This window comes from Syngnathus typhle, linkage group LG16 (genome assembly GCF_033458585.1).
Source record: "Syngnathus typhle isolate RoL2023-S1 ecotype Sweden linkage group LG16, RoL_Styp_1.0, whole genome shotgun sequence".
Lineage (NCBI taxonomy): Eukaryota > Metazoa > Chordata > Actinopteri > Syngnathiformes > Syngnathidae > Syngnathus > Syngnathus typhle.
Genome location: NC_083753.1, coordinates 10,876,876 through 10,904,574, shown reverse-complemented (window position 1 = coordinate 10,904,574; position 27,699 = coordinate 10,876,876). Strand labels below are relative to the sequence as shown.

The 27,699-nt window shown below is 42.2% G+C and overlaps 7 protein-coding genes across 13 annotated transcripts; 3 read left to right on the top strand and 4 right to left on the bottom strand.

Moving 5' to 3' along the window:
• Window positions 1-3: 3 nt before the first annotated feature.
• Window positions 4-1,719, top strand: gstz1 (glutathione S-transferase zeta 1). 2 transcript variants are annotated; one of them, XM_061301494.1, is made up of 9 exons: window positions 4-169; window positions 473-524; window positions 599-666; window positions 738-818; window positions 897-1,022; window positions 1,095-1,170; window positions 1,247-1,299; window positions 1,384-1,433; window positions 1,542-1,719. In XM_061301494.1, exons 1-9 carry the CDS (start codon window positions 140-142, stop codon window positions 1,666-1,668), a joined length of 663 nt encoding a protein of 220 aa, XP_061157478.1. In that variant the 5' UTR covers window positions 4-139; the 3' UTR covers window positions 1,669-1,719. The 2 variants fall into 2 exon arrangements, with proteins under 2 accessions (XP_061157478.1, XP_061157479.1); XM_061301495.1 differs by lacking the exon at window positions 4-169 and adding an exon at window positions 218-383.
• Window positions 1,671-5,211, bottom strand: zgc:163014 (uncharacterized protein LOC100038766 homolog). Of its 4 annotated transcripts, none has more exons than XM_061301486.1 (13): window positions 5,089-5,211; window positions 4,844-5,011; window positions 4,663-4,768; window positions 4,071-4,190; window positions 3,890-3,997; window positions 3,641-3,809; window positions 3,453-3,581; window positions 3,175-3,362; window positions 2,915-3,111; window positions 2,734-2,825; window positions 2,583-2,637; window positions 2,411-2,508; window positions 1,671-2,298 (listed from the first exon to the last, which is right to left on the bottom strand). In XM_061301486.1, the coding sequence occupies exons 1-13, from the start codon at window positions 5,148-5,150 to the stop codon at window positions 2,087-2,089; spliced, it is 1,704 nt and encodes a 567-aa protein (XP_061157470.1). In that variant the 5' UTR covers window positions 5,151-5,211; the 3' UTR covers window positions 1,671-2,086. The 4 variants fall into 4 exon arrangements, with proteins under 4 accessions (XP_061157470.1, XP_061157472.1, XP_061157473.1 ...); XM_061301488.1 differs by having other exon boundaries at window positions 4,844-4,956; window positions 5,089-5,202; XM_061301487.1 differs by having other exon boundaries at window positions 2,158-2,298; window positions 2,411-2,482; window positions 5,089-5,182.
• A 548-nt stretch (window positions 5,212-5,759) lies between these two features.
• On the bottom strand, window positions 5,760-8,914 carry tmed8 (transmembrane p24 trafficking protein 8). The gene is made up of 6 exons (XM_061300864.1): window positions 8,754-8,914; window positions 8,341-8,452; window positions 7,759-7,840; window positions 7,590-7,680; window positions 7,007-7,300; window positions 5,760-6,732 (listed from the first exon to the last, which is right to left on the bottom strand). The coding sequence occupies exons 2-6, from the start codon at window positions 8,448-8,450 to the stop codon at window positions 6,515-6,517; spliced, it is 795 nt and encodes a 264-aa protein (XP_061156848.1). The 5' UTR covers window positions 8,451-8,452; window positions 8,754-8,914; the 3' UTR covers window positions 5,760-6,514.
• A 289-nt stretch (window positions 8,915-9,203) lies between these two features.
• On the bottom strand, window positions 9,204-21,466 carry atg2b (autophagy related 2B). 3 transcript variants are annotated; one of them, XM_061300861.1, is made up of 43 exons: window positions 21,365-21,466; window positions 20,462-20,854; window positions 20,217-20,379; window positions 19,973-20,125; window positions 19,778-19,880; window positions 19,222-19,369; window positions 18,959-19,138; window positions 18,746-18,842; window positions 18,492-18,656; window positions 18,244-18,395; window positions 18,041-18,143; window positions 17,679-17,922; window positions 17,336-17,498; window positions 17,152-17,244; window positions 16,865-17,053; window positions 16,444-16,717; window positions 16,256-16,364; window positions 15,990-16,188; window positions 15,769-15,911; window positions 15,461-15,618; window positions 15,169-15,344; window positions 14,935-15,085; window positions 14,664-14,866; window positions 14,393-14,473; window positions 14,206-14,312; window positions 14,050-14,142; window positions 13,911-13,981; window positions 13,761-13,837; window positions 13,523-13,693; window positions 13,303-13,435; window positions 13,027-13,226; window positions 12,714-12,943; window positions 12,507-12,624; window positions 12,207-12,398; window positions 12,023-12,124; window positions 11,878-11,956; window positions 11,587-11,794; window positions 11,431-11,500; window positions 11,268-11,350; window positions 10,923-11,044; window positions 10,623-10,777; window positions 10,192-10,341; window positions 9,204-10,122 (listed from the first exon to the last, which is right to left on the bottom strand). In XM_061300861.1, exons 2-43 carry the CDS (start codon window positions 20,621-20,623, stop codon window positions 9,892-9,894), a joined length of 6,201 nt encoding a protein of 2,066 aa, XP_061156845.1. In that variant the 5' UTR covers window positions 20,624-20,854; window positions 21,365-21,466; the 3' UTR covers window positions 9,204-9,891. The 3 variants fall into 3 exon arrangements, with proteins under 3 accessions (XP_061156845.1, XP_061156846.1, XP_061156847.1); XM_061300862.1 differs by having other exon boundaries at window positions 13,027-13,163; XM_061300863.1 differs by lacking the exon at window positions 17,152-17,244.
• Window positions 21,467-21,600: 134 nt separating this feature from the next.
• Window positions 21,601-23,931, top strand: gskip (gsk3b interacting protein). The gene is made up of 4 exons (XM_061300866.1): window positions 21,601-21,856; window positions 22,441-22,571; window positions 22,659-22,904; window positions 23,065-23,931. Exons 3-4 carry the CDS (start codon window positions 22,662-22,664, stop codon window positions 23,221-23,223), a joined length of 402 nt encoding a protein of 133 aa, XP_061156850.1. The 5' UTR covers window positions 21,601-21,856; window positions 22,441-22,571; window positions 22,659-22,661; the 3' UTR covers window positions 23,224-23,931.
• A 48-nt stretch (window positions 23,932-23,979) lies between these two features.
• LOC133169039 (NPC intracellular cholesterol transporter 2-like) lies at window positions 23,980-26,051 on the bottom strand. Its single transcript, XM_061300865.1, has 5 exons — window positions 25,919-26,051; window positions 25,591-25,680; window positions 24,973-25,080; window positions 24,731-24,903; window positions 23,980-24,404 (listed from the first exon to the last, which is right to left on the bottom strand). Exons 2-5 carry the CDS (start codon window positions 25,667-25,669, stop codon window positions 24,321-24,323), a joined length of 444 nt encoding a protein of 147 aa, XP_061156849.1. The 5' UTR covers window positions 25,670-25,680; window positions 25,919-26,051; the 3' UTR covers window positions 23,980-24,320.
• A 369-nt stretch (window positions 26,052-26,420) lies between these two features.
• isca2 (iron-sulfur cluster assembly 2) lies at window positions 26,421-27,576 on the top strand. The gene is made up of 4 exons (XM_061301786.1): window positions 26,421-26,528; window positions 26,697-26,850; window positions 26,937-27,052; window positions 27,126-27,576. Exons 1-4 carry the CDS (start codon window positions 26,467-26,469, stop codon window positions 27,298-27,300), a joined length of 507 nt encoding a protein of 168 aa, XP_061157770.1. The 5' UTR covers window positions 26,421-26,466; the 3' UTR covers window positions 27,301-27,576.
• The last annotated feature ends 123 nt before the right edge of the window (window positions 27,577-27,699 follow it).

The following is a 27,699-nucleotide window of genomic DNA, read 5'->3' as shown; positions in this document are numbered from 1 at the left end:
TAGCTCTGTTTTTAATTTATGCGACCAAAACAATGTATTTGTGTCTAAAATTGAAGTCGTTAAAGTGGCACATCCAGCTTCTGGAACGCATGACAGGCGCTTTCAACATAAGCAAATAAAAAGGAAACTCGCCCCCACTATGCGATTGTCCTGTCTTCTCCTGGCAAAGGTACTTTATTACTGATTTGCTACTGTTTGCGAGTTTCGAGATGCGACCGTAATATTGCTTAGTCATGGACCAAAAAGTGGGTAGGTGGGATGCGAGGAGCACATCCGATTGGCTGTGACGCGGACGTGTCTGGTCAACTCGTTAGAACTTTTGGGTTTTTTTTTTTTCTGCACTGTGCAAACTCGACTGAGAAGCAATGTCTGAGCAAACCAAGGTGAACTACAAGAAATGCAAAAAGACCATTTGGAGCATTCGGGATCGTTTTCATATGTAATAACGCTATGTCCTTCTGTTTTCATTCAGCCTGTCCTCCATGGATATTTCAGAAGTTCTTGCTCATGGCGGGTGCGCATTGGTAAGTACTTGCTTTACATTTCTAGCATTCTTTTTGCACTTGTTATCATCAAGATTAAACTTTTTGTGCGTTAGCTTTCGCCCTAAAAGGTATAGAATATGACCAAGTGCCAGTCAACCTGATCAAAGATGGAGGTCAGCAGGTACAGTTGACATGAGCAATTAAAACTAGAAATTAAATTAGTCATTTTTAGTGACAAAATGTGTGTTGCAGCTCACAGAGGACTACAAGACTTTAAACCCAATGCAGCAAGTACCTGCTGTTGAAATTGATGGCGTCACCCTTTCTCAGTCGGTAAGCCTCACCCCCCCCCCCCATTTTTTTTTTCTTCTCTCTCTGTGACATTTTAATAATGTTTGGCTCACAACACAGTTGGCAGTAATCCAGTATATTGATGAGACCAGGCCCGGACCGCGCCTCTTGCCCTCAGACCCCGTAAAAAGGGCCCACGTTAGGATGATAAGTGATCTCATTGCATCCGGGATTCAACCTCTGCAGGTAAGTATTTAGTAGTTCTTCATGATTGAAGTTATATCACTGGTAAACTACATGACCTGTTGGCTGTTTCAGAATTTACATGTGATCCAAAAGATTGGCGCGGAGAAGGTGCAGTGGGCGCAATACTTCATTAATCGAGGTTTTGAAGGTCAGTCGCTGACATCAGAACCCCCTGGCAGTAAAATATTTGAATATTAAACACGTGGATATTTGCACTCATTCAGCTCTTGAGCCTTTGCTGAAGCAAACAGCGGGAAAATACTGTGTAGGCGATGAGGTAAGATCTTTAAAATATTCAGAATGTTAATGAAGAGCACGGAATATTGTGGGCTTGTTTAACTGGAGCCCTTTTACTTTGGAGATATCCATGGCTGACGTCTGTCTGGTCCCACAAGTCTACAATGCAGAAAGGTAAATTTTGACTGCACTATGCTCGTCCACAAAATGCATACGACACCTTGACCTTTTCATTTTGGTAATTTTGTTACCCCCATCAGATTTATTTACTCTATCTTTCAGGTTTAAAGTGGATCTGAGCTTGTATCCAACTATCCAAAGGCTAAATGAAACCTTAATGAAGATTGAGGCTTTCCAAGTGAGCCATCCATCATGCCAGCCTGACACGCCAGTTGAGCTGCAAGCTTAGGAGAAACTGCCCCAACTTTCTACACCTATAAATAAAATACTTTGAACATGACCACTGCCTATGGCTGTAATTTGAAACAAGCAAAGTCTTTCTTAGTAAAAACATTATCATTTATTAATATCATTATTAAACAACCAAGCTCAGCATTATTGTGATTGATATATACACGGTTCAATTGACCTTCTGTGAAAATTACTGATTTGTTATGCAAAGTGTGACATCACACAGCTTGCAGCATATTAGCTGCTTGGAGAAAGGACAATATAATACAAGATAATTATGGGATGTCAGGAGCTAAAAGAAGACTGAGCTGCAAACGTTGGCTTAAATTATGCAAGATAACCAACAGCCTTTTTGCAAACATTACATGCACGTTTCGAAAAGTCCTTTCCAGATTAAAAAAGACAATAAATCATTATTAGGAAATCTTAACTGTGCACTTAACTGTGTCATTGTAGAAGGTACCAGCGCAGTCTGAGCCACCAAATACGAGTATTGTGCAGTGGACTTTGGCAGATTCATCTTTCCTCTGCGTCGGAGAGTCTGACGATTTGAAATGTATCATGCTGTGTCCGGCGCGAGGCTTGAAACTCAACTCGGACATTTGCACTGAACTCCACAGGTTGGTGTCTGATGGGGAAGCAAAGCAATGAATACAGAGGAAGATCTGAAATTGAATGCTTTCGTGTTTTTTCAAATGTGGTATTCAACTTGAGGTATTTAGATGAATAAAACGATTTACCAATATTGAAGATATGCACATCTCGCAAGGCTCCGATTGCACTGCAGCCCCCACTCACTAAAATCCTGTTGTCTGAAATTGGGAGGGCAGCATGAAACCTGTTCATGTAGACAGATTTTTATTTTTATTTTTTAACTCCTCTTTTAAATTCAAGGTTATCAAGTACACTTACCCTCGAGGCAGCGGTGGTATGTTCCCGCACTTCACAGCTGTGTACTCCATCAAACCTTCACCCAGGACAGAAGGGGGGGGGGGGGGAACCTACATCAGTATTGACCAACATAAATATAGACCAAGTACAGTCGATTCATTCGTAATCTTACCCAGGTCGAGGATGTGGAGGTCATTTAGATATGTGGCAGTTTTGCGACCACCAAATATGATCAACTTGTGAGATAGAAGCGTAATTGAGTGGCTTTTGAACAAAAATAAAACAAGTTTGACATTAGAACAAATAATAATAAAGTCGTGAATGTGGTGGAGTGAACTGCAGCGGACACTAACCCAAAGCGAGGCAGAGGTTTGTCTCCATCCACTATGGGCTTATACCACAGTTGAAACTCTGGGTTGAAGATGTACAGAGCATTACTGCATGACTTTTCCCCGGAAGACTGGCTCGGATGAACCCCACCAAAAATAAAAAGCTCCTTCTTATAAAAAGCAGCGGAATGATACGCCAAGGTGGGAACATTTCCTTGAGCCTAAATGGAAAAAAAGTCTCAAGATTGCATTTCATTTTTATAATAATAATAATAAAAACCCACCGTGACAAGCTTCCACTTCCAGGTCAGAGTATTAAGGATGTACAGTTCGCTGTAGCGTTGGCCTTCCCTCAAGCCACCGTAAACATAGATGGCCTTAGATTCGGGGTCATAAGTCGCCGAGTGTCCCCTGGCACAAGGAGGAGCAGGTCCGGATGTGGAGGAGCTCATTTGGTACCAGAAATCATTGTCTGCATAAGGGAAAATTATAAATTAAATATAAATATAATACAAAAAAAAATATACCCTGCATTTGTGACTTAACAAATGTTTGTAGTGACCTAACTCCAGCTTCCACAGGGAATCCTTGCAGGAATTCTGATCTGAAGTTTCTCCACCAATAAGAATGGCAGTGTCAGGGTCACTGAGGCACATCGTATGGCTCCAGCGCCGTGATGGACACACTAAAACTATAGCAGATCTGTGTCAAAAAGCAGTTTAATCCTTTTTTCCCCTCTTTGTAACTTACCTTCTCTATCTTCTGTCTTTATCTGCTCAGTTATCTCTTCTTGGCTGTTCATCCTGGTCAGCCTCATTTTCTTGGCAGTCGACGCTCGGTCGATGCCCTCGATAGAACTGTCGGAGCTCCATGTTAAACGGCCTCGCTTGCTGATGACGGTCCGTCTGGGGGTCTTGTCCTTTCAAAGAAGTCACAAAACCCTCACAATAATTTTGTAATTATACCTTTAGTCCCTAAAGACAGGAAAGTGTCTCTTACCGTAGGCCAAAGTGAAGGTTTATATCCTGTGTCCAAAGTGCCGGTATCAACTTTATTAACCTGGATATCGCAAACACTGTCGGCCAACTGCGAAGAGTTGGGGGTTACCTGCCAAAAAATAAATGTGTGTAAACTGGACTCGAGTGGCACATGTGAACTATCTACAAGCCAGTCATCTCACCATGTCCTCTGCAACACTTTGGAGTGAAGTGCATGAGAGATTTGTGGTGCCGAGCTGTTCTGGGAACAGACATTTTTTCCGTGGCAGAGGAGTACTGCTGCTTAAGGTGTTGCCTTGATCCTGGAACAATTTCAGAGAGACATATAGTCATTAACAATAATGGAAAAGGAGACTACAGTGATCCCTCGCAACTTTGCGTTTCGTTTATCACGGTTTCACTACATCGCAGATTTTTTCTAAAAAAAAACATTTAAAAGTCAAAATAAAATTTCTAAATTGAGGAAAGAGGTCTAACCTTTACGATAATGTAGTATTGCTCCAAATGTTCATTTACATTCCTCTAGAAGTCCGTTTTCGTGTGTTAGTACGATCGCGAATTAGCATCTTTCCGCTAAGCCTGCCCAGTACTTCTTGTTGGCGACTTCGCGGATTTCACTTATCGTGGGTGGTTTTTGGAACCAATCATCCGCGATAAACGAGGGATTACTGTATTTTCTTTAAAAGGGGGAGAGACGGAAAAGTAAAAGTTTGAGCATATCAGCCTGGCTGGCCCTGGCCACCCACCACTTCCATATTCAGAGGAATCAAGCACCTTTGTACACACGGTGAGAACTATCTTGCCATAAACTCCCCTCCTGCCCTTTTGTGCTGCCACCATCTCGATTTCAGAGCACCAGCCTCCCTCAAACGTCAAACACCTGCAGGGAACAGGAGAGGAGAGCACCCACCCACGTCATCCCCCACGCAATGAGGCAAAAACAACACAAACATACCTGATTTGAGAAGTGAGAGTGCCAATGTTTTGCCGCACGTCAACGCTGACCACGACCTCCGCGGAGATGGTGCTCTCGCCACAACCCCAGTCACCGAGGCCGAAGATCACCAGCTGTTTGGGTAGAGGCAGTGGGACGTGGACGTGGAAGCATCTTCGGTTTGATTTGCTGCACAACGACCAACATGTTTCCTCGAATCGATTGCAATCAAAACAATATACTATATGCAATATATGTTGACGTACCTAATAAATTGTCGCGGCGCGTCACGCAGGGACCAAAGGACGTAGAAGTTTAGCAGTCCCATAATTTTTAAGACTCACAACTCCTCAGAAATGTAACTCGCTCTTGTTGCAACCTGATTGGTTAAGAACACGGAAGTAAACAATATGTCGCACCTGTTACCTGGCTACCTATATTCCCTTGTTTCTTCATTATATTGTTCATTTTTGAAATATTTACCAAGCAGTTTTTCTTTTCTTTTGTTCTTTTGTGTCTGCACATTTGAAATGAACTTCAAACCAAGCATATTTCCCTTCTTATGCAATCTGATTTAGACTTTTAATAACTGCGAGCATTTTGATGTCTAATAGACGTCTATTAGACGACCCAAACATCTTAACACGTCTAAAAATGGTCTAAAAGTGTAATAAATACAAACGTCTAAAATACTTAAGGTATTATAAATCGAGTATAACTTGGGTAAACCTGGTCATGTGGGGATAGTGGAAAATAAGTTTCACCGGGATCCTGGTAACGGTTACATCACTCACTCCCTTAATACCGCAATTAATGGAACCACAGGAGACCTTTTGTAATTATGGCCCAGCACATACTGGAGACTCTTGTGAAACACATTTCCAGTTAAATTCATGCTTTCATGTACTTTTGAAGTCATTGTACTCTTGCAATGCAGTAAAGTAGACAATAATCTCTTTATTGTGAATTATAAAGTCTCAGGAGCATCATAACTTAAAGATACAGAACAAACGATAGAAAGCTTTTAAAGTACGTAAAATGTGAAATAAGGTAGTTTGGAATGCAGCCGAACACAACTATTTAACACAGAACATCCACTGTGACCTTCACTCACATATAGACCTGTGCACAAACTACAATACATATAGATGAAACATTACGACAACAAATTAAAGCCAGCGACTGGACAAATGTAAATATTGACCACTATTACATAATAAGAGCTTTATGTCATAACGAGCGGCTCAAATTGTGTCATAAAATATAAAAAGCACACACTGGATATCAGCCATCGCTTGCTTGAGTACATTCTTGATTTATATCTCTACTGACACACGATACATTACAACGGATCGAGGTGAGGTTAAAAAGAAAGAACTCTAAGTAACAGCAAATAATACATGAATTGAGAGCACTTGGAACATCTAGCAAGTAGATGATGTGGAGGTCGTCCCTGATAGCCGCTACTTGACAAATCTCACAGTATGTGTTTTAAGATTGGATTTTAACAGGACGGCTACAAATGAAAGGCTTTTTCAAAATGTTACATTTGGCAACACAAGCTGAGTGGTAGAAAATAGATATGCCTATTATACGTAACCTCTTTGTTTGTACTTTAGATCATTTAAAATATCTTTTGCACTCATAATTAAGTGTCATTTCCTTCTTTAAAGCATACATTCATTTGGCATTTTAGGCACAGTAATAAATTCTGTAGTAAAGTGTTTTATTTCGCCATAAAGAGTAGGAGTTGTCGAATTTGAAGAGGTAAGTGCCTTCGCCCGGGAAGTCGTGGCTGCCGGCGAAGACGGTCATGTGGCTGTCCTGGCGGTACACGGGTATGAGCTCAACCAGGTTGGAGTTGCTTTGTGCTTTGGAGCCCTTCTCCACATCGCCATTGGGGAGCGGGCCTGCGATTGCAAATAAACACATTGATGTAAACCACTAAGTGACATAAAGTGGAAAACAATGACACCAACATTAATATTTCAAATAAAAAAAATTGAGATTTTTTTCCTTTAGGGGAGGAATACCTCAAACATCACTCAAAAATACTTCAGAATGCACTGATAAAGATTTTTTCTATGTTCCCTATGGGGGACGTGTGAAATTGTAGAAAAAAAACCAACCTGAAAATACCTAAAACAGAAAAATACTCTATTGTGTTCTTTAACGATTGCCGACCTTCCAGCTCCTCCTCTTCATCTTCATCATCACTCGATTCACTGATGTGCACAGTGATGGCTCGACTCGTGACGGGAGTCCAGTCAAAATAGATGCCAAAGCCAATGTCGTAGCCATCTGTGGCAAACTCCCAGCAGACCTTCTTGGCTTCTGGCATGGTGGGCACGTGCACAGTCATGATGTCGCCTCGATACACCGTCACCATGCTGTCCTTCTCCGTTCGAAGCTTGGCCTTGAGCTCTTTGAGGGCAGCAGATGTCCACGTCGACGGGGGGTTCAAGGGGGGTGTCTCAGCTGCAGCGGGAGCAAAAAATAACAGCGGCGTGTTGATGATAATTTCAGAGTATGTGTTAGGAATCAGACGAGCTATTTGTATGCACTTTTCGCTATCACATATTAACAACTGCTTGCTTCAACTAATTTTCTTTGTGCAGCTGACAAGTCTAATAGCAATACAACTATTATGTAAAAGGACACTATAATGTGGATATATAGCGTGATCCTAAATCCAGCCCTAGACACAAACTGCCACTTGAACCAAGCCCTGCATAGATCAAAACATCAATCATGATGACATACGAACCTTTAATCTCAGTGGAGGGCAGAGGGCTCCCTGCGCTGTTCTTCTCACCCTGGTCCCCTGAGGTGTGCTCAGCAGGGGCCTCGTCATTAGCCTCAAAATACAAAAACAAGACATTTATAGCAGAACACCTCCATCAACGGGGACTTCACTGACATGCACATCAACCTACCTCTTCACGCTGCTCAGATGCATCCATATTTGTTTGTTTTGGAGACTGGCTTAAGTTCATGGAGAGGTCTGTGTTTTGGAGTCTGACGTAAACACGTTGTTGGGGGGGAATACATGGAATAAATATTTGGAGACAAAGCAACTTGTGGAGTTTATTTTCTTTGCATAGAGGTCACATGAGAGGAATCGGGACAACCTTCTGGCTCAGAGGCATTAAACATATTTCTATACCTCGCATCCATTAGATAGGGTCAAAGTACAATAACCTGCAGATCCACCTGTTGCCATTCATGCAACAGTATACAAGGCTTACTGCTATGGGATCCAATTGCAATTAAACATGCCAACGTTTCATGCAGAGTATGTTATTTTAAAATTAAGATCAGTATGCATGCTTTTGGGGATTATTTTTTTTTGGGTGGTGCACATTGCTAACAATGTTAAATGGCTCAATATGGGTTGGCAAACTCAGTGTGGTTTTCCCAATTGAGGACCAAGCAACACAGTTTAATTAAGTTACACAAAAACTAATGTCAAATGATCCGTTCTGACATATCACAATAACAACAAAACCATCGCTCACCTATCCGTTGGGTCGCTGTCGCAATGTTTGGATGTTATTCCTGGGAAAGACGTGAAGGACAGCGATGACAGTCGCGACTGGAGCTCTGATGTCTCTTCCAATCTCTCCATGACTAGAAACACGACAAACAGGGTAGTATGCAAGGCTCAGAAAGATGAAGCACCGCCCCCTCCCTGGATGACAGGGAGGGCCAACTAAAGATAGTGCGAATCAGAAACTGAAAAATACAGCGGCTGTTTTACCAACATTGTTAAACGGAAGTATTGCACGATCGAATCAAGCGGCCACACACTTCGATCGCCACGATGATATTTTTTTGACAGGATGCTAGCTAGTTAGCGCACGTTAGCTGGCGCAACAGGAAAAAGGTGTCACGGCTGCAGTTGGTGTGCATAAAAACAGTTAGTTCTTACCACGGTGCGACGCCGAAACTAAAAACGTGACGCTTGTGAACGATTTGACTGTCGTCTGACTCAGGCCAACGTGAAACAGACTTTCATATCAGTGATGTCATGTGACGAGTCGGATGGAAATGTACACTTCCGTGCTTCGGTGAAAGTAGCTCAGTAAGAGATTGTGCCGTTCGGAGGGTCTTCTCGCGATAATTTGGGATCGCTAAACCAGTACTCAACTAGTCACGTTTAGGGGAAATTATTTAGGACTATCAGTGGTTTTAGTCATTCGGAGTTTGACGCATCTCACGTAAACAATCTTAATATCGAGACTTACAGCGTTTCTACCGAGCTCAGTGTGCGTCCCTCTGTTGCTATGGCAACATAATTTTCCATTCAACAGAGTTGCAGTGTCAGCGCAACATTGTTGGATGCGGACTACTATATTGCCATAAATGGCACAATTAACCATTTTAATTTTCCATTCATGCTTTTTAATACAAAGTCAAGAATGAACTGTACATATATGTACAATAGTTACTTTCAAATAAATCAAGTGCAGCCCATGGCATGGGGAGAAAATACAGAATTCAAAGACCTAAAAAATAGAGCAATATGTTAAGACTTTGGATCAAGACAATTGAAGACATTTCCAAATTTGGTTTGAACAGTTAAAGCAGCTACTACTGGAAACCTGACGGCTGGATATTTACCCACCAAAAAATAAAATAAAAAGCTGCCCCTATCCTGTGCCTTATCATTTTAGACAAGCAGTAACCCTTCAAGTTCCTCCAAAGTGCTGTAACTTCACATAACTGTACCACATCCTACATTCCTTTTCATAAATTTGCATGAAATGGTACAAATTATACTATTTACAGTAAATACCAAAGTCCACGTACAACATATGTACTTTCAATCCAGGGTCACAGACTAAAATAACGGAACAACTTGTAAACATGTCATCCTAATAATTCTATGTTTAGATGCTGCATTTTCCTCACAAGTTGACATAACCCAGTAAAGATATGACTTGAATGTGTCCCTTTGCTTCAACAGAGTTTGATAAGCATGATCGTGAAGGCACTGCTGAAGGAACAAGTGAGCTCAACCGTCATGAGATGATCATTATTTACACCAGGGAAAACGTTCTCCTCCATTACTCCTCGCCTTGCCTCCACTTTTGAGACTCCTCCTGGCGGGCATCGGGGTGAATCTGGTTCCTCATGCCACCCAGGACGTTGGAGGTGGCTTCCGTGGCCATGATGAGGGGCTTGACCACTGCGGGCGGCAACTGACGGAGAACCCCGCCCACTGCTCCGGTCATGCCGCGTTGTTCATGTTCCCGGGTGGCGGTGTCGTAGATGGTCAGGGCTGTATCTGTGATTCCCTGGAGAGGTTAAGCATTCGGCGTTAAGAAACAACTCTGTTACACGAGTACTCAACTTCAGCTGGTTACCTCTTTCACTACAGTATAGGCTTTGGCTACACCTTCTCTCAGGTCAACGGGCTGATGAGCCAGTCCGTAGTGCGAGAACCGTTTTACCCTCTTTGTGTCTTTCTCGGTTGTCACCGGAGACACCATGTCATAGGCCGTCTCCGCTGCAGCCTAATAAAATGAAACAAACTATCATTATAAAAGCATATGCTCAAACAAAAGTGAGTTTTTGGCTGGATTTAAATTGCATGTGACACAATTCTGGCCAGTGTAGGTACCCTCACTACTTACCCTGCAACTAAAACTAATCTCGTCCCAGACCTTCAAAGAATGTCTCTTAATTGAGATGTGTCACTATTTCATCAAACTTCCTTCCTTGTTAATGTTAATAAACAGTCAAACAGGTCCGATTTAGACCATCGGAAGTGTGAAGAGCAGAATTAGCAGTTTACCTGAATGGTTCGCACCATCCTGTTGGTAAGCTCCAGGGCGGCCATAGCTGTGGATGTTCCAAAGGAGGCGGTGCCACGCTGAAAGCCACGCACAATGCGACCGTCCTTCCTGTACTGCTCAATTGGGAGCCACACCAAGTCCCGGAATCCCTGAACTGAACATTTATGCATTGGGCTTAACATAGTTCATATCTGGAAGAACATGTACTTAAAACTGTTTGACACCAGAGCACAAAGCTTTCATTAATTATAACAACAAGCGAACGGCGGTGCATTCATGCAATAGAAGGCAATATTTACCCAGCTGGACCAGCGAGTGAATGGGCCCCACACCGCCCAGCAGGCCTGGAAGCTGGTTTTTCTTTATGTCGTTAAGCCACTCATTAATTGCGTAGGAAAAGAGCTTATCCACACCTAATAAACTGCAAGACAGTTCCAATGGGGGGATAAAAACCATTTAAAAAAGAATTCAGGAATGGAATGCATTTTCACATTTGACCTTTTCTAATTGGAATTAAAAACAGAAAAGTAAAGATAATAAACAATTACTCACTTCTTTTGAATTGCTTGAGTTTTGACTAATGTGAAACCTTACATTTTAACTCTATTTTTTTTTTTCTAATTAAAAATAAAGAACATACGTACCCTTGCCGGTAGCACAGCTGTCTCAGTTTGAGCTCTGAACAGTTGAGCTGTGTCAAGCCGATAATGATGCCTGAAAACGTTCCCTGGGAGTAAAACAGTGAATGGCAATCAGTCAACTAACAAGGACTGGAATAGACTCAAAACCTTCAGAGTCGGTCAGTACCTGCTCCAATGAGACGTGTTTTCCATGATAATCCAAGCGAATAGGAACTTCAGAGGTGAATCTGAACTCCCTGTGGCATAAAAGAAGAGTCAATTAGGCGGCTCTGTAAAGACCCTTTCATCTCTCTATGATTTATTCAATTTATCTGGCTGCAACCTAAAGAATATGGGCTGGTCGGAGAACAAAGCGGCGGATGCGTCACCGTCCCCGACATCCTCCCGGTTACACACGGCGAATCCATTTTGACTCAAATGTCTCTGTGCGGGCACAGAGATGATAGGTGCTGGGATCTGGTTAGTGGCAGCATGCTTGGAGAAGCTGCATGAGATCTCAGGAATAGAAGCTTTCTTCACGGACGCACTCACTGTGGTGGGATGAAGTGATTTAGTCAGGCAACTTTTAAATCATATGAAAAAAGGCTGTTGATGATGAAAGTGAATTAGTTACCATCTTGACTAGGTGGGGAGAAAAACTCCACTTCTGTGGAAAGACTAGTGAAGAAGTCTTTGAGGAAGAAGAGTGCGTCCTTGAAGGAAACAAAACAAAATGTTTGAAATGTCATTTTTTGTCATTCCAAAAAAAGATGCTTTACCTGATCGATATTGAGGCGAAGAGGCATCAGGGAAACACATAAGCAGCATTCTTGTGGAGCCTGGCCGGACTCAGGACACATGTGCAGCGCTTTAACTGTCAACTAAGCAACAGAAAGGAAATAAGTTATCATCGGCTACAATGAGACTTCAAGAGGTGAACACACGTGTGCTGCTTCCTCTCACCATGTTGGAATGAGCCTTACGGGGCATTTCTTTACTGGAGTACAAGTAGAGGAACTTATTCATCTGGGAGCTTGCCAGTCTGTCTCGGATCTCCAAATCTTGCACAACAAACACCTGGCGAGATACAGGCTGCTCTGCTGGTGATCCTGAAGCCTCCTGCTCTTGTGGGTACACCTCGTGTTGAAATCTCACCTGAGGGTGAAATCAAGGTAGGTCACTGGTGCGGTGTTTGGTGCTAATGTTGACTGAGTCCCGTTATTTAGCTCTCTAAAGGGGAAAATAACCGAGATGAAAAATTACTTTGCTGAGTTGTATTTCCATGAGGACATCGGGGTTTCTTCCTTTTCCTCCTCCAGTGCGTCCTGAAATTCTGGCTTGTCGAACTGGTGTTTGGGAGGGGGAACTGTGGGGAGTAGTACTGAATTGCAAAGAAAAGATAAACAGGTTTCTGTTGCTTTATCTTTGGAATTAAAAGAAAAATCATAGTTAAAAACATTCTTTACTCACCCCCGACTTCTGGCAGGGGAAGCTGTGAAGGTAACACGGCCAAAATCTTTGCCACCATAGAGGTGCCACACAATGGAGATCTCCTTGATGAGGTAACGCACCTCCGGGATGGGAAAATTCAAGGCGCCGCGACTGGAATCGCTTCCATCCAGAGGTTGATTGAAGTGATCGTAGCGAATTTGCACCGGCTCGGAGGTGAGCACCTTTACGACGGGCTCCTGATCCACATCCTGAAACACATTGTTGCTGTTCAGAGTCATCAGGCACCTCAGGTTAGTTGACTTTGGCTGTAATGCAATCAACACATGCTGACCTGCAATCTGGAACTGGGCGTCTCCAGAATACAGAAGTCGTCAGTCTCCTGTGCCAGGTTGGAAACAGGCGTGATGAGAGGAGAGTGAAGAATGGGGCAGGTGGGGCTGGCATCATGGACAGAATTCCCACTCTCATCTGGGAACAGGAACAAGTCAGAGCGAGGGGGCTCAAAATTGCGATTCCTCTCCTCCCGGGCACCTACAGATTTGATCAAATATGAATAGTATGGCATCAAATAGTGAAAAGGGAGAATTGTCCTGAATCAAAACGTTACCGTTCTGTTGCAGCCCGGGAGCATGCTGCACATCAGTCTCCTCCATCGCTTCACTCATCAGATCCTGCAAAATCTGCTGCTCGGTCTCAGCTAGCAGCGGAGTCTGAGCGACGAGCCGGCTGGGAAACTCTGCCTGTCCGGCCAGACACTCGGATTAAGCATCTCGGCTTTGGGATTCTTGTGTAGTTTGGTCGGGATGAATGCTGTCCTGTATGCTCACCTTGTTTTTTTGTGTGGAACTGCTTTGCTTGGCCTCTGGCTCTGCAGGAGGAAGCAAATCTCCATAGCTGGCAATGTACTGGATTAGGTTCATGAGGGCAGCACAGGAGTCGGCGCATGTTCTGATGTGGATGACGTCACTGGAGCATCGAAGCTCAAATCTCGGCTCAGTCTACGCGAGAAGAAAAGGGTGAGAAATTCAAGATCCTTGAAGTCATTTCGGAATGTCACCCTCCTACCAGTTTGCCATCCACGCCAGGTTTGACAGCAGTGATTCGCAGTTCTAGAGTTCCCATGTCTACCACTTGGACATAGTCTGGAACCAAAACAACAAGACGTGCACTGGTTAAAATCCTCTCAAAGATTCCTTTCATCGAGGATCGACTTACCGCGTGCTAAATTGACAGAAACGGCATTACACTTGTCTGAGAGGAACAGAGCGGCTTCATCCAAAATGATCCTGGAACAAAGTCACTGATTTCACTCCGCTGCAGTATCAGAATTTTTAATTTCCTAATCATGCCATACCTGAGCGTTGAGGAGGAGTTGTCTAGAGAGACGCTGCTGGAGATGCTAAAGGTTTCCACCACCAGCAACGATCTCAGAGGTAAATAAGAAGGTCTGTCCGATAATAAAAACACATTAGAATATGGAAAATGAGTCAGACACACGCATCTCCTTTACCTGTAGTCCAGGGAGCAGTTCCACAAATGTAGATGGAGGGTGCTGACAGACGTGGGAGGAGCGTAACCCAAAACAGGCTCATCGGACACATTCAAAAAGTCAACCATCTGGAGCAAATAAATTGACCTTTGGTTTTCACCTGTATATATGACATCAAGTCATCGAGATGTGAGAGTGGAGGAGCTACCTGATCATACCAGCCCAGGTTGGGAGGAACCATTCTGTGCTGGACTGTTGCTCCTCTCACTCCAATAGCAACCAAAAATTCCTGTGTGTAAAAATAAATCCCAATCGAGCAGTAACGCTTGAAATATGCTTATCAGTGTTTTTTGAAAACTATTTGAAAACGTTGTACTAGGTTCATCTTGTTTTTTCTTTTTCAATTACAAACAATGTTTGATATAGAAGAACCAGAGAAGTATTTGAAAACGTTTCAAGACTTAACCCTGGCAGTCTACCTTGAAGCTGCGATCGGCATTTTGCGACGAGATCTTGACGGCAACGGACACCATACTGCGGGCCTCCAAGCCGATACCCTCTGACGGCGTTGAAGATCTCTCCGAGGGTGACTCCGATTGGTAGATGGTTGGTTCCAGCCAGTGTGGATGTGACCTGAATGGCAACTTTATATCCGAGGAGGCGGGGCTTCCATCTACAACTCCTGCGTACAGAAGCGAAACTGGAGATCCGCTACATTTCGGTGAAACGTTTAAAAATGCGGGTGGTTACCTTGGTGATACAAGGAACTATTGGTGGTGTGGAAGCAGACATAGTGCTGATCTTTAAAGCCTTGGTGCTGTGTAACACTGAACAGCACAGCGTTTTTCACCTCCAGCCAGAATTCCCCATGTTTATTTTTCAGTAGTGTTTTATTCTCCTTCTAGGAAAAAAGATGTCAAAAACTTATAAATAAGGTATGATGTAAATAAAAGTATGACAAAACAGATTTTGCCGTCAATGTACCTTAGCGTTAGTTTGAAGCGCAACCAAGCCATGGTTGACATTGATAATGACAGAGAACAGGCTTTGGGAGCTTTTACTCTGAACTTTGGGATTTTTTTTCTTGTGAGACCTGAATCCTCGGTCAGAGGAAGCAGAGTTGTAGTGCATGTACTCCTCATCGGAACCACTGGTATCTTCTACAAGCACAACCAAAGAAAATCTCGAAATGTCAGCCTGCGTTCAACAATTATATCTCATTTAAAACTGAGTGACTGCACACAATATTCAGGGGTGACGGTATGAGCCGTCTCACCCTCAGGTCCAGTCGAGCGAAATTGGGTGAAGCTGTCTTCCGTGTAAGTGTTGATCAACTGACTGGCGACAGAGAGTCCAACGCCATATGGCATGCTATCTACCGTTTCCACAGGCGAAGGGGCAGTGGGCTCCCACAGCAGGAGGTCATTGTTGATTCTGAAATGTGGTCAAGTCTGTCCAGTTATTGTGTAATAATAAACATTGATTTTAACAAGCATTAAAAATATCAACTTTTGTTATTGTGATAGGTGCAGAACATTATCTGGAGGGTTTGTTACAAGGATGAACAATTTTTTGGGGACTTACCTATTGTGTAGCTTCTCATAAAAAGCTTTGCTGGGTAAAGATAATTGCACATTGGGGAAACACAGGTCGAGGACAAAACGAGAGTTGTTCATGGTTTTCTCTTGGAACTCGGTCATCTCGCCAACATCACCGGGAATGACCATCTGGAAGCAAAAAAATGTTTTCAAAGTGATGCTAATGTTGCTGTTTGAACATTGATGTTTCACGAATGTAGTACCGACCTCTTCGTTCTCGTACATAACCCTCCGAGAAGAAAAGGGTGACGGCTCTGGTTTCCCAAAGTCACAGAAATCCTTCAGTGAGTGGGCAGCACCCTCCTCTTCCTCCTCAAGGAAATTGTCCTCGGCCCCTTCTTCATCCTCGACCGTCACACGTTCAAGGATCGAGTGCACCGCCGTGGGGTTCACTTTCAACACGACACTGGTGGGAACGTGCGCCGTTATTTGGAGGTGACGTGCAAGGCAAGGATGTCGAGCTACAAACATACCGTGGCCAATCGAACTTCGCACACTCAGATGTTGTCATGTCTCCGTCCATGGTGTGGGAAACTCTGAGGAACCTGGCGGCTGGTTGATCAAGCTCCTCCTGAAACCTTCCTGTGGAAGGCAATTGAAGCCAAACACACTTAGGGAGGACTCTGGGAGTAATATAGCAACTTTCTTGACCTCATCATACCAATAAGCTCCCTGAAGGTGAGCTCCATCTTGGTTTGATCTGGTGTGCTCCCAGCCCTAAATTCAGTTTTAAATTCCAGTTCTTCCAGCTCCAGGTACATGACTTCTTTCTGCAAGGACTTTTTAAACCAGGGACCTCTCTCCTGATCGGAGCGCAGATCGGGAATGGGAAACCGGACCGCAACGCCCACTGTTGGTGCGTTGACGGTCAGTGACACGTGACAGCTGGATGGGGTGCGGCTGTCGTCGAGAAAAACCTCTGCAAAGGCCTTATGCTGCAAAGATGCAAACCACAGCGCGATCGGCACAATCGATTGACATCCAACACAGAGCAGAATCTAAAATTCAGCCTCTTTACAAAGACTATCAATGTCAGAGGGGTAAAAATGTTGAAATCTTCAGTAGATTTTCATTCATCTTACCAAGCTGATATGCTTATTGTAGGACGTGTACATGTGCGAGGTCATCATCTCTGTGGTGGCCAGCTTCTGAGGTTGCAGTACAGAATTGAGACGGTCCACGATACTGATGTCGAGCTCGGAGCGCACGGAGCCCAGTTCGACCAGGACATCAGCTTTTCTGGGGATGGTGCTGAGTCGCACTTGGCCACCCTGCAGAGATAAAGCTCAAGCTAAGCGACCACTCTGACAAGTGCGCTGCAAATGTGACTACCAACTATGAAGGCTGCTTTGTTTTATTTTGCATTTACCTGGGGCCCTCTGCGCTCGGCCTGTTTGTAAAGCAGGTGAAAGCAGGTACTAAGTGGTGCGCTGCCGCTGGCTGCAGTGCTAAACGTCAGGAGCTGAGTTGTGACAGAAACGTGTCATGCTGTGAATTCACCCCCAAACAAATGCATGCAGAGCATGTGCTGAACTCAGCGTTGCCTCGCTGACCTCAGTGTATTGAATGCCTCTCTGAGAGCCAGACGTGTTGGGCTCTGAAGGGAACAGACACTCCAGCAGCTCCATTTGGTCAAGGGAGATGTCGGTGCTGAAAGTCCGCAGGCTGGATCCCTGACAGTGCTCATAGATTATCTTCAGACCCTGGCCTACAAACCTACAAATGCAACATGTTACCTTGAGTTTTTCCTGGACTTCCTTCTCAAGTGCTTCCTTTCATATTGGTTTACAAATCTTTAACATCGGTCAGTCCACATGTGTGGTGTTACTTTTACAAATTATTTATTATTATTTAACAAAATATAACATGGCAATAAAAAATAAAAAAAATGCTCACCTAAGGTGATCTTGGGGACATGCGTGATTAAAAACTGATCGAGACTGAAGGAAAGCAGCTGGGTCGAGGTGACTCGGCCCCAGCACGCTGAAGAAATGTGCAGTCATAGGGTCCAGCGGACCCGGAGACACATCTAGTGGTGGTAACGGGTCAATGTGGAGGACTGAGATTGCCAAACTGCTCAGTGTCAGACTTAAAACCAACTCTGGTCTTGACTCGTCACTGTGGGTTTTGGACGGATGTGCTGAAAGCAAACACGATCATCAGGATGACTCAATTTCAGTAGTTTCACTCTGCAAAATGATCACGCAAGACTTTTTCCACTGTCGACACAACATTATCCTGTGTTTTCCCACACTTACAAGCTTGTCGCAATAACGTTTGAGGGAGTTGAGCGTCGCGAGACTTTCCAGGTATCTGCTTCTCTCTTTGTCGTGGTACGTCCATGTAATCGTCCCACAAAGCCTAATGTCACAAAAACACATGGTTCGAATACATACACAACTGAGATCAGTGAATGGCTCTGAATCTGATATTATCCATGAAAGTGATGAGCCCGACTTACAGTTTTGTTTCCCGACGGCGATTCTCCCGGAGAAGCGGAGTAGTTACTATTGAGTGACAAATCCAAATCCACAGTGGGTGGTTCCCCCAAAGGAGGGAGGGATGACAAGCTGTGGGACATGTCCATGTCAGCCATGGAGAAGAAGACGTCATCTGCTCCGACCACAGGTTTACAGAAAAAAAAAAAATCCAATATAACAGCTGACACTTGACATCCTTAAAAAAAAAAAAGGATCATTTCAATCAAACCTCGACTAGAGACAGTACGAGTCGTCTGGCTCTCAAAAAGTTCTGCCTCTGCTCCTGCCATTCCGGTATCCTTCTTCAGACAGCGGTTTAATTCCATGTGGAGTCGGTACTCATCCTCTTGCTGCATTGGTCGACTCTTTTTGTCCTTGGCCCATTCCTGTGCACCTTCAGGCAAAAGCAGAGAAATTCAAACAGTTAAATTAAACACTCAGTGACGTTACGGCAGGCCTGTTCATTTACTAACAAGCACTCACGTTCAAAGGAAAACGCTCCAAACAAGTCGAGAAGTAGATGGACTTGGCGCGGTGAGAGCAAAATGAGCAGTGTGTCAACGTGGCCGGCAACATCCAGCTGTGAAGCAAAGAAACATTACTTGCCCTCTTGTCTTTGTGAACATCAATACCAACATCCAAAATCGGAACCTTTTGATATATATACGTATATAACACAAACTTTCATTGACTCACCTTTGCTCCAGGCATGGCTAGATTGTTTTTCAATGTGAGGGACAGTTCAATTTTACCGCCGAGACTCCCAACCTGCACAGGTTGAAAGGGTACTGTCGAGGATACAGTCTCTGTGAACTGTGGATGAGGTTCGCAAATGATTTTAGGATTCCAGCTGGGAGAGAGTTTTGGCTCAGTTTCCTGTCAAAAAAGAAGAAGAAAAAAAAAAGAAAACCTCATTCATTGACTGGCTACAGGTAAATCCGGAATGTAAAAAGACAAACCGTTGGAAGTGGTGAAGATTTAAAATCAGTGAACTCATCCCAAAATACAGTGATGCCTTCCATCTGTAGCTTTTTGTGCGCAAATGTGATTGGTTGATGCACGTTCACATTTGAGCTCTCCTCCCCAGTTTCATCGGAATAAAAAATCCTGTACATAAAAAGCAGGACAAAGTTAAAAAAAAAAAAAAATCCACAAAAATACAACAAGCACTGAAACAGTTGATCTCAGTCATAAATATTATAGGCAAGGACTTCCTCAACCGTGTAAAAAGGAACCGAGTAGGAACCTTATATGGTAACTTAGTACTACTAAATGCTGCACTCTGAAAGAGCAGAATCAAATTATTTCTTATAGCCAATCAGCAACAAGAAAGTAATGATAATAATGAAATTAATTACAGTATATATAATTAAAAGCTGTATAATAAAAAGATAAATAAATTAAAGTTCATAAAATAATTTTAGAAGCAACACAAGTTCAATAAATTTATTTTTTTTTCCGCTTAGCCTATCTAAATCCCTACAACTGTTGTTTGAAATACGTGCGGCAACTTACTTGTTTATTCGAACCTCAAGAGCAATTCCAGTTTTGGAATTTTCTGGAACATGTTCAACCCTCAGAACAGTATCCAGAAATGTCACTTTGACTCTTCTGAGAACTACAAGAAAGAGAATTCAAACAGTGATTACTTGATTCATTCTCGCTATTTTTTGCAAGCGCTCCCCGAGGCTTCCCCTGCACGTGATGTACCGGTTTCTATCGTTTCAGCAAACTTCTCTAGTCCCTCAAATGGCTGAAAGCTCTCTCCCGTATCATCGGTGAGCTTCTGGCTCAGACACTCTTTGGCGAGCTGCATGCTGCTCGTCATGAAACTGGACCAGTACATGGGCTCAGTGCCAGATGCTGAAAAGAAATACACATTCAAGTTTTCAAAAAGAGAAATGAATCAAAAAATGTCATGCTTTTCTCAACTTTTGTCTTCAAACCTGCTTACCTACTCTTGGCCTTGGTCTAAACACCATCTCCAAACCTTTGACCTCAAGAGCACAGTTCTCATGCAGCAAGGTAGCCCATGGTACGGTTAGTGAGATCGTCTGGATGAAGCCCGCAATAATCTCAAAGGGAGCATCTGCCGTCTCTAGGAGCTCATTGAGTGACTGAAAGGCAAAATATATATTCAATATTCAATTCTGGTCAGTGTAGATTGTGTGTTTATTGACTGTCTTAAAATGAACATACCCACTTATCCAGGGGAACTTGTCCCAGTGATCCAGTGCCTTGGTAGAGATCTAAACTAAGCTGATCCAAACTTAATTTTTCCTGCAGGAAGTTGCCAAGGTACCGATGCAAGAGGTAACGACAGGCCCGCTTTTTAATGGACTCGGAAAATGGCCAAGGCATCCTGACTTATCCCGTGAGCGGTAAAGTGCAAAGATAAAAAGGAAGGTCTATTTAAAGCCCTCTGGCTAAAACGTGTTTCACAGAATGACTGTTAGGAATGAATCACTTGTGCCATCCCGTCCACTGAATGAAATCAAACCATACGAGTTGTGACATCCTTCACATCCCACAATAATGGAGGATATGATGGTACTCAAAGATGTATGAAGGCAGGGCTCAGACTCCAGTTTCCTGCACAAAATAAGCAAACGATGTTCTTTGACACACGTTTACCTCACACTTATTCAATTACTTGGCAACTTAAAAGCGCATACACCCTATTGCGCCACACGACCGTTAATAGCTTATTGATCGTAACTGGGGCAAACGCACTTGTCAACTAGCTTTTTTTAGCATGCCGATATATACTGCTAGTTATTAGCTGCTTGGAGCAGTGCTGTCACGACAGGAGACAAAGGCATATGGTTACTTGCTAACCGTCCGGGCTAACGAGGGTGAAGGCGATCAAGCTGGCTAAAATATTATTGTACCGTCAACGTTATCACACCGGCTAACACGTTGCTAAGGTTTAAGCACTGCACTCGCTGCTTAGTTGCCTGAAAAGCTTAAAATACGCTATTGGTTCAACTATTTACCATTACATGTCACAACAGTGTCACCGAGTCATGTAAAGAAATAGGGCGTGCAGGTATACGAAGTTAATTAGCAGAGTTGAAGGAAATAGCGTGACTGTTAAATTACCTTCTAAATGTGTTGTTTACAAACACTCTCATGACTCCGCACCAACTGAGCCTTCACACACACTTCTCAAGATGGTAGGTTGGAGCTGCAGATTGGACAAAGTAACATTGAGAGACGTCACGTCTGATTGGCCTATCTAACTTTCAATCAATTATATAAGCCAATCGAATGATGTTAGTACTGTAAAATTCCGCCTATCGCGTTTTCCAACCAATAGATTGCTTTCCATTGAATCTAACCTTATATTATGGGGTGGGACAAATTGCGTCATAACATGGCGGTATCGCGTATGGCACACTTACTTTATTGAGTTTTTATTTTAAAACGTATTCCATTTGATACAAATTTGGACATCTAAAAACGGTATTAGTATGTAATGGGGTGGTTTTAATTTTCTACAAAGTAACGATCGACGGGTTTCCATCAACCTCAGCCACCCGCACGTAGTGCCCACTCTGTGGACTGGAAGCTTCCACGGGAGCACAACCCGAGGTGACTATAATGCACGCATGTTTTTGTTTTAGAATAGAAATACGTATTGCATGGCCATTCTTTTGTAATAAAATGAAACAAATGTGCTGCACTATGCAAACGCACTTGTGGCCTACACTGTTTAGGTTTGTTTACTGATCGCTCGAGACGTGAGAAACGAGGCAAAGTGTCACTTTGAATTTGATAGATGGTTAGTAATGTAATGCTTGTTACTAAAAACGTTGGAGTTGCGTTCGGACAAATTACTACATTAACACGACAGTATTTCTAATGTGTGCAGAGTATTGGACTCATATGTTGCCTTCTTGTAACCTCGTAAATCGGAACTCTCCGTTGTGAATGACGTCACTTAGTAGTAGGTTTAAAGCAAGATACCTAACATTGTCAAAATTTAAATAACCATTTTAATAATGTACACAAAATTATTGTAAAAGTTCCAAAACATTCCAAAAACGTGCTTTTTGTGTCGTTCTAGCCGTGTCTCCAAACTCATCAGTAGAGCAGGTTCATATTCATATTGAGCCATTTTCAATGTGATCATAAAACACTTTTCTAACCAACCATTTTTCCATTTGTTTTTATAGTTTCTACATTCACTGACCAAATCAACCAGTCTCCAACAATATCATCGTCAGCAAATAGTCCACAAATCCCTCAACAGGAGCCATTCAGCCTTGTGACCATACCACATCAATTTAAAAAATACTTTGCACAGGTCATAGTTCTTATCTTGTAAAGCAGAACTTATGTTTTAATGACACTGCAGTGACTCATTGTGTGTGTGAATGTGCGTACGCTACAGGGAATGGAAGTAGACTGCCAGCCCGAGGACCCCATGGTGTCCGCCTTCGAAGACGAATGTGTAGAGCTGTGCGACGTCAAGGACATGAGACTGGAGGCGGATGCCGTGGTCAACGACGTCCTTTTCGCTGTGGCCCAAATGCACGTGTCCAAAAACCTCAACAATTCATCCGACGTGGCTTATATCAATGTGGAGACTAGAGAGGGAAACCGCTATTGTTTGGAGCTCACAGAAGCAGGACTAAGAGTAAGATTTCTTTAATAAGGGTCCATTTCACTTTTTATATTATTTACTTCATACAATTTATATTAAATTATTCAGTGATTCCCCATGACATGAATAACGGTAACAATAATTTTAATTATGCATGTATCCCACACTATCTTTTTTTCTCCTGTCCAAATAGGTGGTGGGCTACGCTTTTAACGAAGTGGACGAGGACCTGAGTACTCAGTACCATGAGACAGTTTATTCACTTCTGGACAACTTGAGTCCAGGCTACAGGGAAGCCTTTGGGAATGCTTTGCTGCAGCGGCTTGAAAGTCTCAAACAAAATGGACAGTGACAACAAAGCAGGTCTCTTTGTAATGAGCTAATTCGAAAAGGAGCAATGCAGCCACCTGTCCTTGTTATAATCCATCAAACGCTTTTCATATATGGCAATATAACGCAAAAGTGCTTCACAATTGCTCAAAACTAAGATATAGTTTGCAGTTTCTTTGCCCTATCGATTATCTTTTGCTCCTTATCATCCATTGACTTCTTGTTAGTTCATTCCTGACTGGCTGCTTGGGCTCAACGTTGTGCTGTTGACTTTGCTGTGGAAAACTATTCCAGCTTTATGCAGTGCACACGACTTCTCCATCTTTTGTACTCCTTGCAATGCAAATCCAACTGATGCTGTGACCCTGGTGACTGCTCTGTTCAAATTCCCCAAAGTAGTTCCTGCACCAAAGCGGAATCTCTTTCCTCATTCCACAAATATTCTGCCTTAATGACCGTTTGGTTAGATAAGTACAACATACCTCTTTATCTTTATTTACCAAGATAGAAAAGGCATGTCAAAATGTAGTCAGAGTTTTGTTGATCTAACAGTGTAACATAATATAGCACAATGCAGTGAATAGCGGTTTGGCTTTCAGTATGATTTTTTTTTTTTTCCTACTTTGTGTGAATTCTTTTTCTGAAATCAAATATGGATTGAGGAGGTCTCATTGTGTCTCCGTTTCTTGCTGCTGGCCTTTGAGCTGACCAATACAAGTTTCTCAAAGAATGTTGTTTTTTTGTCTCTACTGTATTTTCCAGTCAACTGCACACAACATTGAGATAATTCTTTATTTTCATTACATTTACAGTTTCCAAGTTCTTAATAGTAAGAAATTACAAAGGTCCAAGCAGTTTGAAATGATCGCTGTGTAAATTCAGACTACATAGCAGCCATTAGGAAAATGTAGCGGCTGAATCAAGAGTTTCCAAATCAAAACGTTTACCGAGTCTTGTCTGCAACATACTATTCTAAATACTGGTGAGCTACAATCAAATTGTGCAAAAATAAGCATTATAAAACCAGTTTGCAGAATGAGTAAAACGAGTATTTCTATGTAGAATCCTTTACTGGTCAAAATTCCCTTTTCTTTTAATAAAATGTGCAGATTAATTATTTCAAACAATCTGTACAGGAAACTTAATGCAGAACAGATCTTGGTTTCCATCATCTCTCAGTTCCCACTCGACCACCAGCTTTATCTGGAAGTTGGAAAGAGGAAACCAAAAAATTCAAAGTGAAACCGGTTACCTTTTGTGAAGGTAGTTTTTAAAAATTAATGGAAGTGAAAATGGCCTGTGCTTATTAAAGCCTGACGCAGTTCCTACTGCACCCTTCAAACAGCAACCATATTAGGACCCTTACAATTAGAACCGTTCAAAGGCAAATACATATTATGATAAAAAAACTTTGAAGGGTACTTTGACACTAAATTGTAATTCCTACAACAAATAATTTAGTAGCACTTGCAATTCACCTTCATTAGAAAAGAAAAATCAAGCTGTCAATACTTGAAATCGGTGCTTACCGCAGGATACACAGTCTTGACGGGCAGCGTGTTTTGATAGTGATAGCTTTGCTGCTTCTTGATGGGACATTGGATTCCAGACTTGCAGCCATCCTCGATAGGAATCGGGAAGGGGACGGGTACTCCGGCGATGACACCGTGGACCAAGGCTTTGCTTGTCTGGCTTTGCACAGCTACAGAAAACAAACAAAAATGAAGATAAGACTGAGAGGAGACTTACAAAATCATTAAGGAGTACTCACCACTGTTGAATGTCACATTGACACTATAGGACTGTCCTTTATGCAGCTGGCAAGGCAGAGAGGGACAAGGACTAATGTCCACAGTCATCACTTTGCCTGTAGAAGAGCCTAAAGATAAGAGAAATCATATAGGGGGGGGGGGGGGGGGGGAACGAGAGGTTTAGTGATTAAAACATTATTCTACAATCTGGACCACCAAATATTTACAATAGTTTTCTAAAGTAATTTTTAATTTGTTGCATTTATTTTGTGGGTTTTCCCCCTCCTAGCCTTTGATTCATTGACCCCATTTAATAATGTGTCAAAATTATCCCTATTACAGCTCCAAAAAAATTATTTAGAATGTGTAAAATATGTTGTTTTTTTTTTATTTTAACATCAGTTTCCTCACTTAACATTTTAGGTTAACTGATTAACTTGACTTTGTTAAGGGTCAAATAGGCCCGATTTTAATGCTTGAAAAACAACAACATTGGAGATTGTAGGGTGGGCTTTTTTTTTTTTTTCAAATATATTTTTTAGAATTAAAGTAACTCGTGAAATCCACATTTCCCCAGGAGATCAATAAAGTATCAATCTATCAGATCAATTCTAGGTAGTTGAACAGTAGTGACTTACCACAGTCTATGTATTTGACCAGTTCTGCACAGGTGAGCCCCATCACGCAGAGCAAAACAACACCAACTCTCAAATCCATGTTGAGACGATCTATAGAAAACAGATATTGAAGTATCGGGAATACATTGGAACTACAAGAAATCTTTTAGCACAAAACGTTGCAATCTGCGACTCTTTCTCGTCAATCAAGAGTCAGTCATAGTTCAACTAAGTACCCAATCACAGACACTAACACGGCATTTGTGTTCCTCCAGGCAATTCAGCATTTTATGTTTGAAAGAAAAAGAAAAAAAAAAAGAAAACGAACGACAAATAGAATCACCAGTACCCTTTTTCAGAAGTTATCCTGGTGGTTAAAGAGTGATGAATAGTAGCAAACAACCGACCGGCACATTTTATTTCCTCATGTCACGAGACTAAAACAACGCACTGTGAGTCAAGTTTTCCCAATGTTTAGTCTGACAAAATCGTGCAGAGATGAAACAGACAGGACGTAAAAGAAACAAACCATACGAATTATTATACTATGTTAAATTACAGTTTATGTAAAGTAAATATTAAGTCAACAGTTGGTTATTATTGATAGTGTGATGATAAGGTTAGACTATTTATTGTGCCTTACAGACAAAATAAAGGTCTTACGAAAATGTAGGTCAACCGATCACAAATTTGATGAACCGATGAATAAATTTTATTCATACAACAAACACGTAATATACCAATACAACATCGAAATAAGATGAATATAAAATGGTGAGAAAGAAATCAGATATATTAATATGTTCTGACTCAGTCCTTGTATTGTTCATCTGTAGTGTTGTTAATAAAGTTTATGGCAAGAAAAAAATTCTACTTCCGTTTTGTTTGTTATGGAAGATGTCACTCGGTGCACAAGCGATGTTATCTGCGGCAAAATCCAAATTATTGAGCCTTGCAAGGTAATTTTTTGCTTTTTTTCCTCCCTTGTTTTTTAAAAACATCTATTAATAATCTGAGCATTTTAACTTTTGAACGTCAGGCTGACGTTCGCTAATTCACTAGCTCGTCGTTCTATTAACTCACGCAGTATTTTGTATTCAGCCTAAGCTAACAGTGATGTTTTGCAGGGTTTCTGCTCTCCTCGGTAACATCACAACAAAACAATGCCTTCAACGGCCTCAGCGCATTTCCACTGTGACCCTTCGACCTTTCAGTGAGGCTGTTAGCCAGCAGAGGTCAGAACTTGAAGAAAAGGTCCATCTCACTGAGTCATGTGTCAAGGTAAGCAACTGCATAGTAAAAAAATCAATAAAATAGTGAATATTCCATTATATGTCCCTTTAAATCTCATTGCCAATGTATTTCAGAGACTTGGTGAGATCATGGTGAAAGGAGAGTACCTGAGAATATGTGTGGAAGGAGGAGGCTGTTCTGGCTTCCAGTACAAGTTCTCAGTTGATTCTAATCGGAGTGAAGATGACAGGTATGGCATGTTCTTTTTCCCCTGACATTGAATGTATTTGAAATACGCTCTGTCCACATCTGTGTGCTTTCAGAGTGTTTGAGCAGGATGGAGTGGGTATTGTTGTGGACCAGGACAGCCTGGAGTTTGTGAAAGGAGCCACGGTGGATTTCAGCCAAGAACTCATCCGCGCCACATTCCAGGTGCTCAAGAATCCTCTGGCTGATCACGGCTGCTCTTGTGGCAGTTCCTTCTCTGTCAAACTTTAAATGACATGGCACTGGTAGTCTACTTCATTTAGCAAAAGTATATTTCACAAGATGGCCAGTGTAAAAAGACAGAAGAGCTTTGGAGCACTATTGCCACAGTTATCTTTTTTTTTTTGTGCAAAATCTTGCATAGACTGCTCTTAAATTTTTATGAACTGCTATCAGAATTCATTTAGATTAGCTTCAGTTGTATTGTGTTTTTGCTTCATGCGTGTAAAATTTGTAAATAGCCCAAATACATTTTATTTATCACTGAAAATAAAATATGGAATTGTACATTGCTGGGGTTTAGTCGTTGAACCTATTTCATGCATGATTTGACATAATGGATTAACTGTTGCAAATTTTATTATTTGGTATCGATTATAGATTATCACCATAATTTTCCTCGCAGTTGGT